The sequence below is a fragment of the Carcharhinus amblyrhynchos genome, unplaced genomic scaffold (genome assembly GCF_965287045.1).
Source record: "Carcharhinus amblyrhynchos unplaced genomic scaffold, sCarAmb.v2.hapA scaffold_39, whole genome shotgun sequence".
Classification (NCBI taxonomy): Eukaryota; Metazoa; Chordata; class Chondrichthyes; order Carcharhiniformes; family Carcharhinidae; genus Carcharhinus; species Carcharhinus amblyrhynchos.
The window spans coordinates 8,567,576-8,581,465 of NW_027649780.1; the positions used below are offsets into that span (position 1 = coordinate 8,567,576).

At 44.1% G+C, this 13,890-nt stretch overlaps 1 protein-coding gene and 1 pseudogene across 1 annotated transcript in view; both read right to left on the reverse strand.

The window, feature by feature from the left end:
• Positions 1-6,957, reverse strand: part of trdc (T-cell receptor delta constant) — a 47,471-nt gene extending 40,514 nt beyond the window's left edge. Inside the window, exons 1-2 of the mRNA XM_080181432.1 lie at positions 6,793-6,957; positions 3,671-3,848 (exon numbers count right to left, since the gene is read on the reverse strand). Of these exons, the coding sequence (XP_080037558.1) occupies positions 3,671-3,848; positions 6,793-6,957 (343 nt within the window). The remainder of the gene's footprint in view (positions 1-3,670; positions 3,849-6,792) is intronic.
• A 911-nt stretch (positions 6,958-7,868) lies between these two features.
• Positions 7,869-12,529, reverse strand: LOC145363730 (uncharacterized; annotated as a pseudogene).
• Positions 12,530-13,890: the final 1,361 nt, after the last annotated feature.

Below are 13,890 nucleotides of genomic sequence, written 5' to 3' on the forward strand. Positions count from 1 at the left end.
TGTCACATATTCCACGTTCTACAGTTCCACCTTCTCACCATTCACTTATGGAACTAAAAAAGGCGTTGCCTAAATCCCTCACTAATGGCCCCGTGATTTATTCTGTCCTGAGATGTGAGAGTCGCGGGGCTGAGCCAGTATTTACTGCCCATGCTTATTTGCCCCCTTGAGAAGAGAGTGTGGAGCTGCATTCCTGGAATGTTTCGTCCCAGATGCACAAGGTACACTCAGCAGTACTTTCAGGGGGAAGGTGACGTCTCCCATGGTATTGACCCAGCGACCGTAATAGAAAGGTGATTCTAGCTTAATGGATGGGTATGGTTTTAACGGAATACTGCAAGCTATGCTTTTCGTTCTACCTGTAGCAAATTTCCTTCCAAGTGCGAGATGTTTTGGGCCTGGAAGGCACTGTCGAAGGAGTGTTTGGCGAACTATTTATATGTATGATAGGTTTGCCTTTTCTCACGACTGAAGCACTTAAATAACTCCTTGTAAAGTTCCAATTGTTAAATGAACTCAGTCACTAGTAATATTGCCGTGTACTTGTCTCGAAAGATCAACTTTAAACATAAGAATATAAAATAATTTATTGAAAGGAAATCAATGAGAATAACTAAATTAGGTTGAATTATCAGAGTCCCAAGTAGGCTTACATTAACACTGCTATGAAGTTACTGTGAAAATCCGCCAGTCACCTGCTCAGTTACACTGAGGGAGAGAGTAGCACGGCCAGTGCACCTAATCAGCACATCTTTCGGACTGCAGGAGGAAAGCAGAGCACCCAGAGGAAACTCACGCAGACATGGGGGAACGTGTAAACTCTGCACAGTAACCCAAGCCAATAATCGAATCCAGGCCCCTGGCGCTGTGAGGCAGCAGTGCTAAAGATTGTGTCAAAATGCCGCCCCTAATAATTAAATTCAAGCATTGCGAATATTGCTCTAACTTTTCTCTAAGTGCAACATTAAATGTGGAATGATAAAAGGCTTTCTTGAGAGGTAATCACTGAGAATCTGAAGTGTTACTCACCTGAGATGATTGCTGCTAGAATGAAGGTTTTTAACCCTCGTGCGTGATCCATCTGCAAGTTGTATTTGCAATGGTTAGAATAGTACAATATATCTTGACTCGATTCTTTATAGTGAGGAACAGGCCCGAAGAGGAAGTGCAGTTATTCGGCTTTCACTAAAATAGGAACTATAAAGCCAGCTTGTTTGTACACGATGTGTTACCAAAACGTAGTTAACAAGAGTGGAATCAATGGAGAATGTGATGGGCATTGAAAAAGCGACTGAATGAATCAATTAAGAAGCTTGAATTAGGAGCAGCGTCTGAGACTGTGTTGTCACTGTGTCCACGATAATGAAAGTGAGACCGAGCGCATTGATACAGGCATTGACATTGAGAGATAAGAGTGTGATAGAGGACAGAGAAACAGAGACACCAAGGCATGGGGGGTTGGGGGGGGGGAGGTGGCGGGCGGGGGCGGTGGGGGCGGAGGGGGGGGGCGGGAGTGAACATTTTGTTGGCTTTCCTGCCACCTGATGGAAGAAATAAGAATTTCCCCATCAGCAATTTCCTGCTTTGCTTTGGAAGACAGTAGTTGCTTCTGAAACCTTTTCAGAATTGCATTGCAGAAACACTGCTGTGATCATTAAATAGCGGCACGGCATAAATGATTAATTGCTGCAAAAAGGCAAGATTCGCAAGAAGGCAGTCAAACTCAAACACAAGTACACATACACAATACACACAGAGTCTCTCACTTCCAGCAATCTCCCTCTGTTGGACTCTGTCCTTAATTCACAAACACACACACACACACACGCACACACACACACACACACGCACGCACACACACACACACACACACATACACGCTATGTTGCATTTCAAGGTATGGTAGCTTAACAAATGCCTCAGTGTCCACTTTGCTTGTTACATCTTCGAAGGACTCTAGCAAATTAGTCAAAACGATTTTCCCTTCGTAAAACCATGCTGGCTCTAATGGATTGTATTTTGGCATTCTAATTGTCCGTTACTACAATCTTAAGAATGGATTTGAACAATTTTTCAACGACAGGTGTCAAACTAGCTGGTGTTTGGTTTCATCCTTTCCATCTCCCTTCCTCTTTGAAAATGGGCATTATATTATCTTCTTTTTCCCAACCCACTGGAGCTGTTCCCACATCCAGGAAATTTTGGAAGATTATAATCAATGTGCCCACTATCACTTCCTTTAAGACCATAGGCTGTAGGCCATTCGGCCCTGGGAACGTGACTGACTTCAATCCCAACTGTCCGCTTAACACTTTGTCACTATTGATGATTTTTCTCAATTCCATCCTTTCTATTACCTCTGTATTTCCTGTTGCTATTGTGATGAAACTCGAGTTGTCCAGCGTGAAAACTGAGGCAAACTATTGATTGAGAGTTTCCGCCATTTCTATTCTCCCCATGATTAATTCCCTAGTCGAATCCTCCAAGTGTCCAACAATCACATTCGTTCCATTCTTCACTTTTAAATATTTCAGAGCTTTTGTTGTACTTTTTAAATGTTGTGCGTGTTTTCTTTCATAATTTACCTTTGATCTTTTTGTTACTTTTCGGTAACCCAATGCTGATTATTAAAAGTTTCCCAATCCTCGAGTGTGCCACTGGCCTTTGCAATATGGTATGCTTTTCTCTTTATGCTATCTTTAACTTCCTTGCTTAGCCATGGATATTTCTCCCGATTTTACAGTCTTTCTTCCTCATGGGAATGTATTTTAGTTGGGAGGGATTAATTGTCTCCTTCAGCATTTGCCACTGATCATCAACTGTCCCACCTTTTTGTCTTCTCTCCCAAACTACTCGGGCCAATTCTGTTCTAATGTCTTCGTAATTTCCATTGTTAAAGTCCAGAAGTCCAGTCTGGGATCGAGTTTCTCGTCCTCAAACTGAATTTGGAATTCTATCTAACTGCGATCACTCTTGACTAGAGGATCCTTAACTATTAGATCATTAATTCATCCCTATTGATCGCACAATGCCAAATCCAGAATAGTCTACTCCCTATAATTAAAGAAAAATACCACGGGTGCTGAGATCTGAAAGAAAAACAGAACATGCTGAAAATTTTCAGCGGATCTGATAGCATCTGTGGAGGAAGAATCGAGCCAATGTTTCGAGTTAGGGTGACCCTTCCTCAGAGCTGAAGATAAGGAAAATTGGATAAGATTTATACTGTGAGCATGGATTTTTTTTCTGGGGGTGAGGTCTTTAATTGAAACAAATAGCAGGGACGAAGTGACAACGGGAATGTAAATGGTGATGATCAATGATAATGACAATGTTGCTAAGAGCGTCCATTAAGAGATTGGAATGTGTAAATGGCAGAACCGAAAGTGCACAGTCTACGAATGTGGCAGCTGTCCTTAGTGGAATGGGCAGAGGGATGGGGGATGAAGTAAAATGGAAAGCGATATTTTAGATTTTGATAAACAGAAGTAAAAATATAAAATATTAAAAATAGACGAACGCGATGAAAAGAAGAAATTAATTTAAATTAATGCAGGTGGAGTGGAGGTGGAGTCGAGAGTTCATGCTCTGAATTTGTTGAACTCAATCCTCAGTCCGGAAGGCTGTAATTTGCCTAATCTAAAGATGAGGTGCTGTTCCTCCATTTTACGTTGGGGTTCACTGGGACGTTGCAAACGGGCAAGGACTGGCGTGTGGACAGGAGAGCAGGGTGGTGTGTCGAAGTTGCAAGCGACAGGCATGTCTAAGTCCTGCTTGTGGACAGACCAGAAGTAGTCAACCAGTCCACATTGTTCTCTGCAATGTAGATTAGACTGCATCGCGAGCAGCTAATGTCAGAGATCAGATTAAAGGAGGTGCACACGAACTGTTTCTTCACCAGGAAAGAGTTTTTGGGGTCTAATGTGCTGAGGAGGGGGCAGGTGAAGGGGCAGTTACAGCATCTTGTATGATTGCATGGAAAGGTGCCACTGGCGGTGGGTGAGTTGCTAAGTGTGATGAAGAAGTGGACAAGGCCGCCCCGGAGGGAATCATCCCAGTGGAATTCTGGATGGTGGAGTGAGGCAAATATGTGTTGAAAGGTAACATCATGCAGGAGTTGGCAGAAATGGTGGAGGATGATCCTTTTAATGTGGAACATGTCAGCTGAAAAGTGAGTACAAAGTGGATCCTAACCTGGTTCTGTGGGGGAGGAGAGAGTGTGAGTGCAGTAGCCCAGGAGAACGGTGGGACAAGTGCAGAGGAGGTTTACTAGGCTGATACCGGAGTTGAGGGGGTTGAGCTATGAGGAGAGGCTGAATAAACTGGGCTTGTACTCATTAGAGTTTAGAAGAATGAGGGAAGATCTCATTGAGACGTATAAGATGATGAATGGGATGGATAGGATAGAGGTGGAAAGACTCTTCCCGCTCAAAAAAGACAATAGGACTAGGGGGCACAGCCTCAAGATAAAAGGGGGGCGGTTTAGAACGGAGTTGAGGAGGAACTCCTTCACTCAAAGGGTGGTGAATCTCTGGAATTCTCTGCCCGTTGAAGTGGTGGAGGCTGCCTCGCTAAATATTTTTAAGACGCGGGTTGATGGGTTTTTGATAGGAGAGGGGATTAAGGGTTATGGGGAGAGGGCGGGAAAGTGGAACTGAGCAGCGACAGATCAGCCATGATCTTATTGAATGGTGAGGCAGGCTCGAAGGGCCAGATGGCCTACTCCTGCTCCTATTTCTTATGTTCTTATGTTCTTATGAGAGCCATGTCCACCACATTGGGTGGAAAATCACGTTTGGTCTGCTCTTTGGGTGGTTCCACAACATGCTGCCGCAATAAACAATCTGGAATACATTCAATGAACTTTCCCTCGAGGCTACCCTTGCCAATTTGATAAATCCCCTCCACGTGCATATTAAAATCATCCATGATTATTGACATACCTTTCTTACATGCCCCCAGTATTTCCTCATTTATACTATGCTTCACTGCCAAACGACTATTTGGGGATCTAAATATTACTACAGCATCTCATTTTCATTTCTGCCTACCTGTCCGAAATATTGAGGACCCTTGCATATTCAATTCCAAAATCTAATTTTGCCTGCAATCACGTCTCAGTAATCGCCATTAATTCATGCACATTTCTCTCTATTTGTGCAATTAACTCAATTTTATTCCCAAAGTTTCATGCATTCAGATACAAAGCCTTTAAGGTTGCTCTATTACCAATTTCCCCATTCTTGCACGATTTCTTGGTGTCCTATGACGTCCACACGTCCTGACCCTTCCTTTTATTTTCTGGTAACAATCAGTCTCATCATTAACCTTCAGTCTAACCTTCTCCTTTAACTTTGATTGCTTTTTTTTCATGCAAGTGAACACTGATTCCTCCTTACCCCACTATTTAGTTTAAAGCCCTATTTACAGCCCTAGTTAGATGATTCGCCAGGACACTGGTCCCAGCATGATTCAGACTGAGTCCGCACTGATGCAACAGCCCCCTCCTGCACCAATACTGGTGCTAATATCCCATGAATTCGAACACATTTCTCCCACATGGAACTATGAGCTACACTATTGGTTGATTTTTCGAGGTGGCCAGATACCATCAGAAATCGCAGACAATACAAGACTGATGAAGTCAGTGTCTCAGTTTAAAGACATAACCTTTATTTTGACCAGCGGCCACTAAGAGAAATAATTAAAGTGTCAGGGCAGCTCTGATATATAGCATCTGGTCCTCGCCAATGAAATCTGATACAAACAATTCAAATTAGATCAATTATAGGTTCCCTTATCAATTACTCCCACCTTTCATTAGCTTTCAATATACATAAACCAACAATAATTGATGTCAGATATCTTAGCCAATCACATCTTATGTTCTGGCATCCTTACAAATCAGACGCTAACTTCTGCCTTGGCTGACGCAGATTTCTGTATCCCATAGTAACCAGATACCATCCCCAAAGTGCAAAGGGTATGTTCCAATGAGTTCCTCTACAGGTCACTTCCAAACCAGATTAACACTTGACTCCACATATGGGCATGCATCGATTTTATCTGGACAGTGAATATACCCTATTCATAAAATTTGTTTCAGTGTTCTGGATGTTCTTTCCATTCGAAGCTCTACTGATGAAACTTGCATATCCTCAAAGCTTTTTTTAGAATATGGCATTGCCCTAATACCCTTTACCATCATACTTTGCAGCATACTGCCTTTGGCTAAAGTGAACAATGATTCTTAAAACGAACTAATGCATTCAAATCTTTAAATCATAATCGCTTGTTTAAATCTCTTACTGCATTTCACATGTCGTGTTACTTTATAAATCTGTTTTAAAGGCATTTAACTTAATGCTGGTAGTTCTGTCAGGGTCCTAATATCTTAATGTCTAAAAATCTTTACTAACCTGTTATGATTTTTCCACATACACGTTTACCTCTTTAATTTCATTGACCCTGTGCCAGTTAGCTCATGGCTCAGATATTAATCATTAGATTATTACTTTTTTGGTTATGTTTTTGAATTTAGAAACTGACTATTCATCTTCTCTTAGCAGAATGCACATCCTTGTTCTCCCTGTGTTTTTCGTAAATATGTCAAAAATGACAAATGGATTTTTCCGCTCCCAATCCAAATTTCTCTGCAGTCCAGAGGAAATGACCCAAAACCTGGCATCAGAGGGCAACACAATCTACAGGACTATCGATCCTGGTCACGGAGAACATTGTCTATGTCCCTAACTATACGATCACGGATTATGACTATATCCTCCTTCCTACTTGAATGGCTCCCTGGCCCACGGTGCTGTGGCCAGTTCTTTCATCTGCCCTGCAGTCCTCGCCCTGGTTAACAGCAAGAGCAAGAATCTTGAACCTGTTGGACAAGGAGTAGGACTGAATTTTCAGTCCGTATTCTGTATCATCTGTGCCTGTAATCCTCACCATGTTTGGGTTTTGTGTACAGCTCTCTCAGTGTTCTGTATCTCTGTGTCTGTAATCCTCAGAAAGAAATCCCACAACACCAGTAGGTTTATTTGTAGCAAAAGCCGCAACTTTCGGGACAGCCAGTCCCTTCGTCAGGTGGCTGGACGTTCTGATCGTAAAAAGGACACAAAGACACAAACTCAATTTACATGCATAATAATTTGAATGTGAGTCTTTACAGCTAATTAATTCTTAAAGGTACAGACAATGTGAGTAGAAAGAGCTTTAAGCACAGGTTAAAGAGATGTGTGTTGTTTCCAGACAGGAAATTTAGTGACATTTTGCAAGTCCAGGCAGATTGTGGGGGTTGCAGATAGTGCGACATGAACCCAAGATCCCGGTAGAGGCCGTTCTCATGTGTGTGGAACTTGGCTATCAGTCTCTGCTCAGCGACTCTGCGCTGTCGTGTGTCCTGAAGGCCGCCTTGGAGAATGCTTACCGGAAGGTCAGAGGCCGAATGCCCGTGACCGCTGAATTGTTTGCCAACAGGAAGAGAACAGTCTTGCCGAGTGATTGTTGAGCGGTGTTCATTCATCCGTTGTAATCCTCACCGTGTTCAGGTTTTTGTACAGCTCTCTCCGTGTTCTGTATCACTGTGTCTGTAATCCTTACAATGTTCAGGTTTTTGTACATCTCTCTCCGTGTTCTGTATCACTGTGTCTGAAGTCCTCACAATGTTCAGGTTTTTGTACAGCTCTCTCCGTGTTCTGTATCACTGTGTCTGTAATCCTCACCATGTTCAGGTTTTTGTACAGCTCTCTCCGTGTTCTGTATCACTGTGTCTGTAATCCTCACCATGTTCAGATTTTTGTACAGCTCCCTCCGTGTTCTGTATCACTGTGTCTGTAATCCTCACCATGTTTAGATTTTTGTACAGCTCCCTCCGTGTTCTGTATCACTGTGCTATGTGCCGACTCAGTCCACAGTAATAGACAGCCGAGTCGCTTAGTTGCAGCTTGGAGATCTTTAACCGGCAGATTTTCTCAGCAGAATCGATAGAAGCAGAAATTCTCCCCCCGGCAGCGTTCTCTTTATTGTCCCCTCCTGAAGTCGGTGTCTGAAGCAAGTATTTCAGAGCCTGTCCTGGGGGCTGACTGTACCAGTGTATTGTGTACTGTCAGAGTCCTGAATATTCACAGCTTAATGTCACCGTGTCATCAGCAGCAGAGATTTGGAGAGGCGGATTCTTTGATATCAGGGAAGGGGAATCTGCAGGATTAGAAAAAAAAAGGTTTTGTTTTGGTTTTGCCACTTTTTACTCAGGAATTGTGTCAGTCGCAGGAGTAGCTCAGTTTTATACGGAGTTGTTATTTAATTCTAATGGAACGATGTTCACTGTTTTTATAAACCAGTATACAATGAGATGACATTTTACTTTGCGCAAGTTCTAATGATCTGTAATGATATTATTAAACTGGACAGAGTGCAGAAGGGAGTTACAAGGATGTTGCCAGGTATCAAGGGACCGAGTTATAGGGAGAATTTGGAATTTTTCTCTTTGGTGCGTAGAAGATAGAGGGATGATCTTGTAGAAGTGTGTAAGATCATGAGAGACACGGATAGGGCGAATAAACTCAGTCTTATTTCCAGGGTTGGGGAATCGAGAACAAGAGGGCTTAGGTTTAAGTTAAGAGGAGAAAGAATTAACGGGACCTGTAGAGCAACATTTTTTTACGCAGAGGGTGGCGCATATGTGGAATGAGCTGCCGGAGGAAGTGGGTGAGGCAGGAGCATTGACAACATTTCATAGAACCCTACAGTGCAGAAAGGGGCCCTTCGGCCCATCGAGTCTGCACCGAACACAATCCCAGCCAGGCCCTACCCCCATATCCCTACATATTATACCTACTAATCCCTCTAATCTACGCATCCCTGGACACTAAGGGACAATATCTTAGCATGGCCAGTCAACCTAACCCACACATCTTTGGACTGTGGGAGGAAACCGGAGAACCCGGACGAACCCCACGCAGACACGAGGAGAATGTGCAAACGCCACACAGACAGTGACCCGAGCCAGAAATTGAACCCAGGACCCTGGAGCTGTGCTACCGGCATTTGGACTGATACATGGATACGGGCCAAATGCCGGCAAATGGATATATTGATCGACATAGGTCATTTTGGGCCGATGGGCCTGTCTCTGTGCCGTAAATTCTATGATTCTATGAATATACTGCCAGCTAATGTGGGAGCTGAGATAACAGTGAGTTACAAATGAATAATGGTCACATACCTGAATAGGAAAACAACAAACCTAAGCGAAAAATTCATGGCTCGCAGAAGAATCGGATTTCATTTATACAGGGGCAGCATCTACCCGAGATGCCGAATGTCGCCCTCCCACACTAAATGATTCTACAATATATGTTAGGTTTCAGTTTCCATTTTGCTTGTTGAGAGACAAACCGAGGGAACATTTTATTATCAGTGAGGCCTCGGTTTCTAGAAATGATTGTCAGAGGGTAATCCAGCTGCTTTACGTCACTGCGGACAGCAAGATCCAACAGAGTGGTTGTGATTCATCAGCTCCAATGGGGCCACAATATCTTCTCTGGGTCGCATGAAGTCTCATGCCTTACATCAGGTAAGGCATGGGCAAGGAAACGGCCTGCTGATTACCACGTACCTCTGCTGATATATCTACATTCCTCCGTGTTGAACAACATCTGGATGAACCATTGAGGGTGGCAAGGGTGTGTAATGTACAGTGGTCAGGGAACTTCAATATCCATCACCACATCTGGCGCGGTAGCACGTAACTGGACATAACTGCCAGACTGGGACTGCGGCAGGAAGTAATGAAACTACCAATAGGGAATAAAGCATACTTGACCTCACCCTCAGCAATCTTACTGCCACAGATGCATCATCAGAGTATCAGCAGGAGTGACCACATGCAGTCCTTGTGGACACAAATTACTGCCTTCACATTGAGCTACGCTCTATTGTGTAGTATGGCGCAGTCGCCGTGCAAAATGAGATAGATTTTGAACAGATCTAGCAACTCATTACTCGGCATCCATGAAGGACTATGGGCCACCAGCAGCAGATTTGCACTCAAACACAATCTGTTACCTCGTGGCCCAGCGTGTCCCTTGCGTTGGCATGAGCAAACGAGGGATTAACACAGGTTCTATGAAGACTGCAGGAGGCAATGCCAGCAGCAACACCAGGCGTCCCTATAACTGATTTGTCAATCTGGTGAAAATAAGGCCTTGGTAACAATTTTCATCCAGAGATATCGAGTGGATGATCCAGCTCAACCACCTCCGGAGGTCCCCAGTATCACTGATGTCAGTTTTCATCCAATTGAATTCACTCCATGTGACTCCAGTACCGGCTGAAGGCACTGGATGCTGCAAAAGGTATGGGCCCTGGAAATATGCCGGCAACCGTACAGAAGACCTGTGCTCCAGAATTAACCACTTACGGTGGAAAATGAGAAAAGGTTATTGTTTATGAGGAGGATATTTAAAGAAATACCAGGTACAATATGTCACTAATTTCAGTCACTGATTTCTTCATTAAAAATTCCTTCGGAGCGACAACAAGGTCCCTAATACCTGAAGCCCGTTATTTAATTTCCTGTCTGTCTCCCGGGTCAGATGTTGATTCAATCGCCGTGGTTAAATGAACTGGCTACAGTGACATTGACCTTATTCAGCCGGTATATTACTGACATTGCACGGCTGGGCCTGCAATCTACTGCCCAGGAGAGGGCTCTGAGACCCTGCTGCCGGTCAATAAGCGACAGACAGATCTCTCCCAGTCACATTTCGCATCCAGAGTGGATTCCAGAGTGTCGTCAATTTGAGTTTGTTAAAATTAAAAACTATCCGGAGTATCACTGTTCTTGTTGTTGCTGTTAAAGCAATAATCGCCCAAATGCTGTCAATTCTCACAGCAGACTGAACACCCACACCCCGCGCCTCACACCACTCCCTCCCCCACAAGCCTCACCCCACTATCACTGCCCCCTGATCACTTTCTCCATCAGGTCTCACACACACTTTTCCCGGGACTGCCGTGGAGCCGACTCCAGGATCCAGAGCCTGCTCCCAACTCGAAATCTGTAACGGAGAAGTTTCCATAGGAAGATTTGATTGGATTGAAATGATACAGATCACAGTAATAAACTAACGGTGAACATTAACCGGGACAGTCTCCAATACGGGTGAGATTGGAGTCACTTACCGGCTGTGACAGTCACCACCGTCCCGGATCCATCCACATATCCATACCACAGTGGCACCGCTTTTAGTCTCCTCAGTACAAGATCCACCGACACCTCAATCCGCCAGGAAATCATCACCACTCATTCGGAAATGTCCAATTTTTCGGGGGATTTAAAATCAATGAATAACATTCATTGTTTCAACGTCTCTGTCGGTTTAAATTCCTTTGTGAGGCCCGAGTGCTCAGTAACTGACCGCAAGAAGGAACTATTCACTTCATTTATAAGCAAAAAAAAACAAAGAAAGATGTGAGAGGTGGAGATTACTGTAGAAATAATCCAGATTACAGCGGTAATAACATCAAACCAATGATTCAAAGTCTGGGCACTGAGAATTTATATTGTAATTATGCACAGGTATTTGCTTAGCTCCCTGCCACTGTGACTCTCCCAACTATACACACAGTGTTACAATTCAACATCAAAGCCTCGGGTGCTCGGTGGGACGTTGGAACATTAATGCGCGGAATGTGGCTCCCAGTTCCAACTGTCAGCCTGGGATCCCATCCGGTGAGAGGGTTTGTAACTGGGATCAGTCATTTCCATTCTCATTTCACGACCACATTCCCAGAAAGGACACCCCCATCCACTCGCACTCCGTATTTATAAAACTCAAAATGTCAACGGTAATAATCAGGTCTTATTAAATATAAACTGCGGCACCCAGACTGTGAGGTGCAACTGTGGGGATTTGCGGGGTGGGGTGGCGGGGGTTTGGAGGGGGGGCGGGGAGGGGGGTGTTCAGGATAGGTTAACTCCGGTTCTTCATCTGGTTCTGTGACAATCTGCAGGGAGAGTTTTTGTATCATTGGAAGTCGGGGCCCATCACTGTGTGTAGTACTGAGCTTTACAGTAATAGGTGGCGGTGTCTTCAACTCTCAGGTCACGAATTTCCAGCGAAAATGTCTTTTCTGCTTTGTTCACAGACACAACAAACCTCCCTCCGCTGGAGATCCGCTCCCGCTCCGTCCCGGCCTGGGTTTGTTTAAAGAAATGTCCATTTTCCAAGTAATAGTAAGAATGATAGAAAACACAGGTGATGGTGAGAGACTGACATTCCTTCCTGGTCACCGCTGCTGGGGTCTGTGTCACTGACTGACTGAAAGATCCTGGAAATTAAACACAGAGAGTTTAATGGACAATCAGAGCCGAACCACACAACAGGGCTCAAACCCCAGTGTCTGTAATTGGGATGGGCTGGGGCAGCTTTCTGTTCAATCCACACAATGTGGGTTAGTTTGATCAGTACTCACGGGGTAAACAGGCAAACAGGGTGAAAACAAGAAGGATTCCCATCGCTCTGCTGCCTGGAGCTGACGGGGAGCTGGAGACTGTAGAACTGGACTGTCTGGGACACTGGATCTCACAACTGAACTGAAATACCTCAGGCCTGAACATGTCACTTTAGGCCACGCCCATTGTTTAAAACAAATCTCGAGAATCTAGAAGTGACAGAAAGCTGTGAACATTCAGTCGAGGCCCCACAGTTATCGCTGCTTCGGAGCTCCCAACCCCAAAATCTCGTCCCGCCACCCCTCAGGGTCTTGCCATCCAAAGTTTGTGAATGTCCCTCTTTGTCAAAAGCAAGATTCCTATTCTTTTATTTATTTTCAGTGTCCAAGTGCAGAGATGGCAATTAGGGCAGTGATATGCTCCTCCTACTAGATGTGGGAGATTAGGGAACTTTCTAGTGCCCCTGGCGACTATGTTTTCCCGCTTGGTTCCATTGGAGCAGCAGCTGCAAACACTCTCATGAGATCCAGGATGAGGTAGCCAAATGGATACAAAATTGGCTTGATGACAGAAGACAGAGGGTCGTTGTAGAGAGTAGTTTTTTCAAACTGGAGAACTGTCACCTGCCGTGTGCCTCCAGGATCAATACTGGCTACACTGTTGCTTGTCACTTATATTAATGATTTGTATGAGAATTTAGGAAGTAAATTTGTAGTAAGTTTGTAGATGACACCAAGATTGGTGGCATAGTGGACAGTGAAGAAGGTTGTCACGGATTGCAACAGGATCTTTATCAATTAGGCTATTGGACTGATGAACGGAAGATTGGGAGTGGAAGGGTACGGACTCTAAGTACACACGGTTTATTTAGATGAATGTGAGATGATCCATTTTGGTGAATCCAACCAGGACAGAACTTATTCGTTTAATGGGAGGGTGTAATAGAACAAAAAGATGTAGGGCTACAGGTTCATAGCTCCTTGAAAGCAGGATCACAGGTGGACAGAGAGGTGAAGAAGGCATTCTGCCTGCTTGGTTTCATTGGTCAGAACATTGGATACAGGAGTTGGGACATCTTGTTGAAGTTGCACAAGACATTGGTAAGGGCGAATTTGGAATATTGTGCACAGTTCTCGTCAACCTTTGTTAGAATGGATATTATTAAACTAGAAAGAGTGCAGAAGTGATTTACTAGGATGCTACCAGGACTTGATGCTTTGAGTTATAAGGAGAGGCTGGATACACTCGACTTTTTTTCCCTGGAGTGTAAGAGACTGAGGGGTGATCTTATAGAGGCCTATATAATAATGGGGGACATCGATCAGTTTGATAGGCAACATCTTTTCCAAAAGGTAGGGGAGTCTAAGACTAGAGGGCGTGAGTTTAAGTTGAGAGGGGAAAGATACAAGATGTTCCAGAAGGGC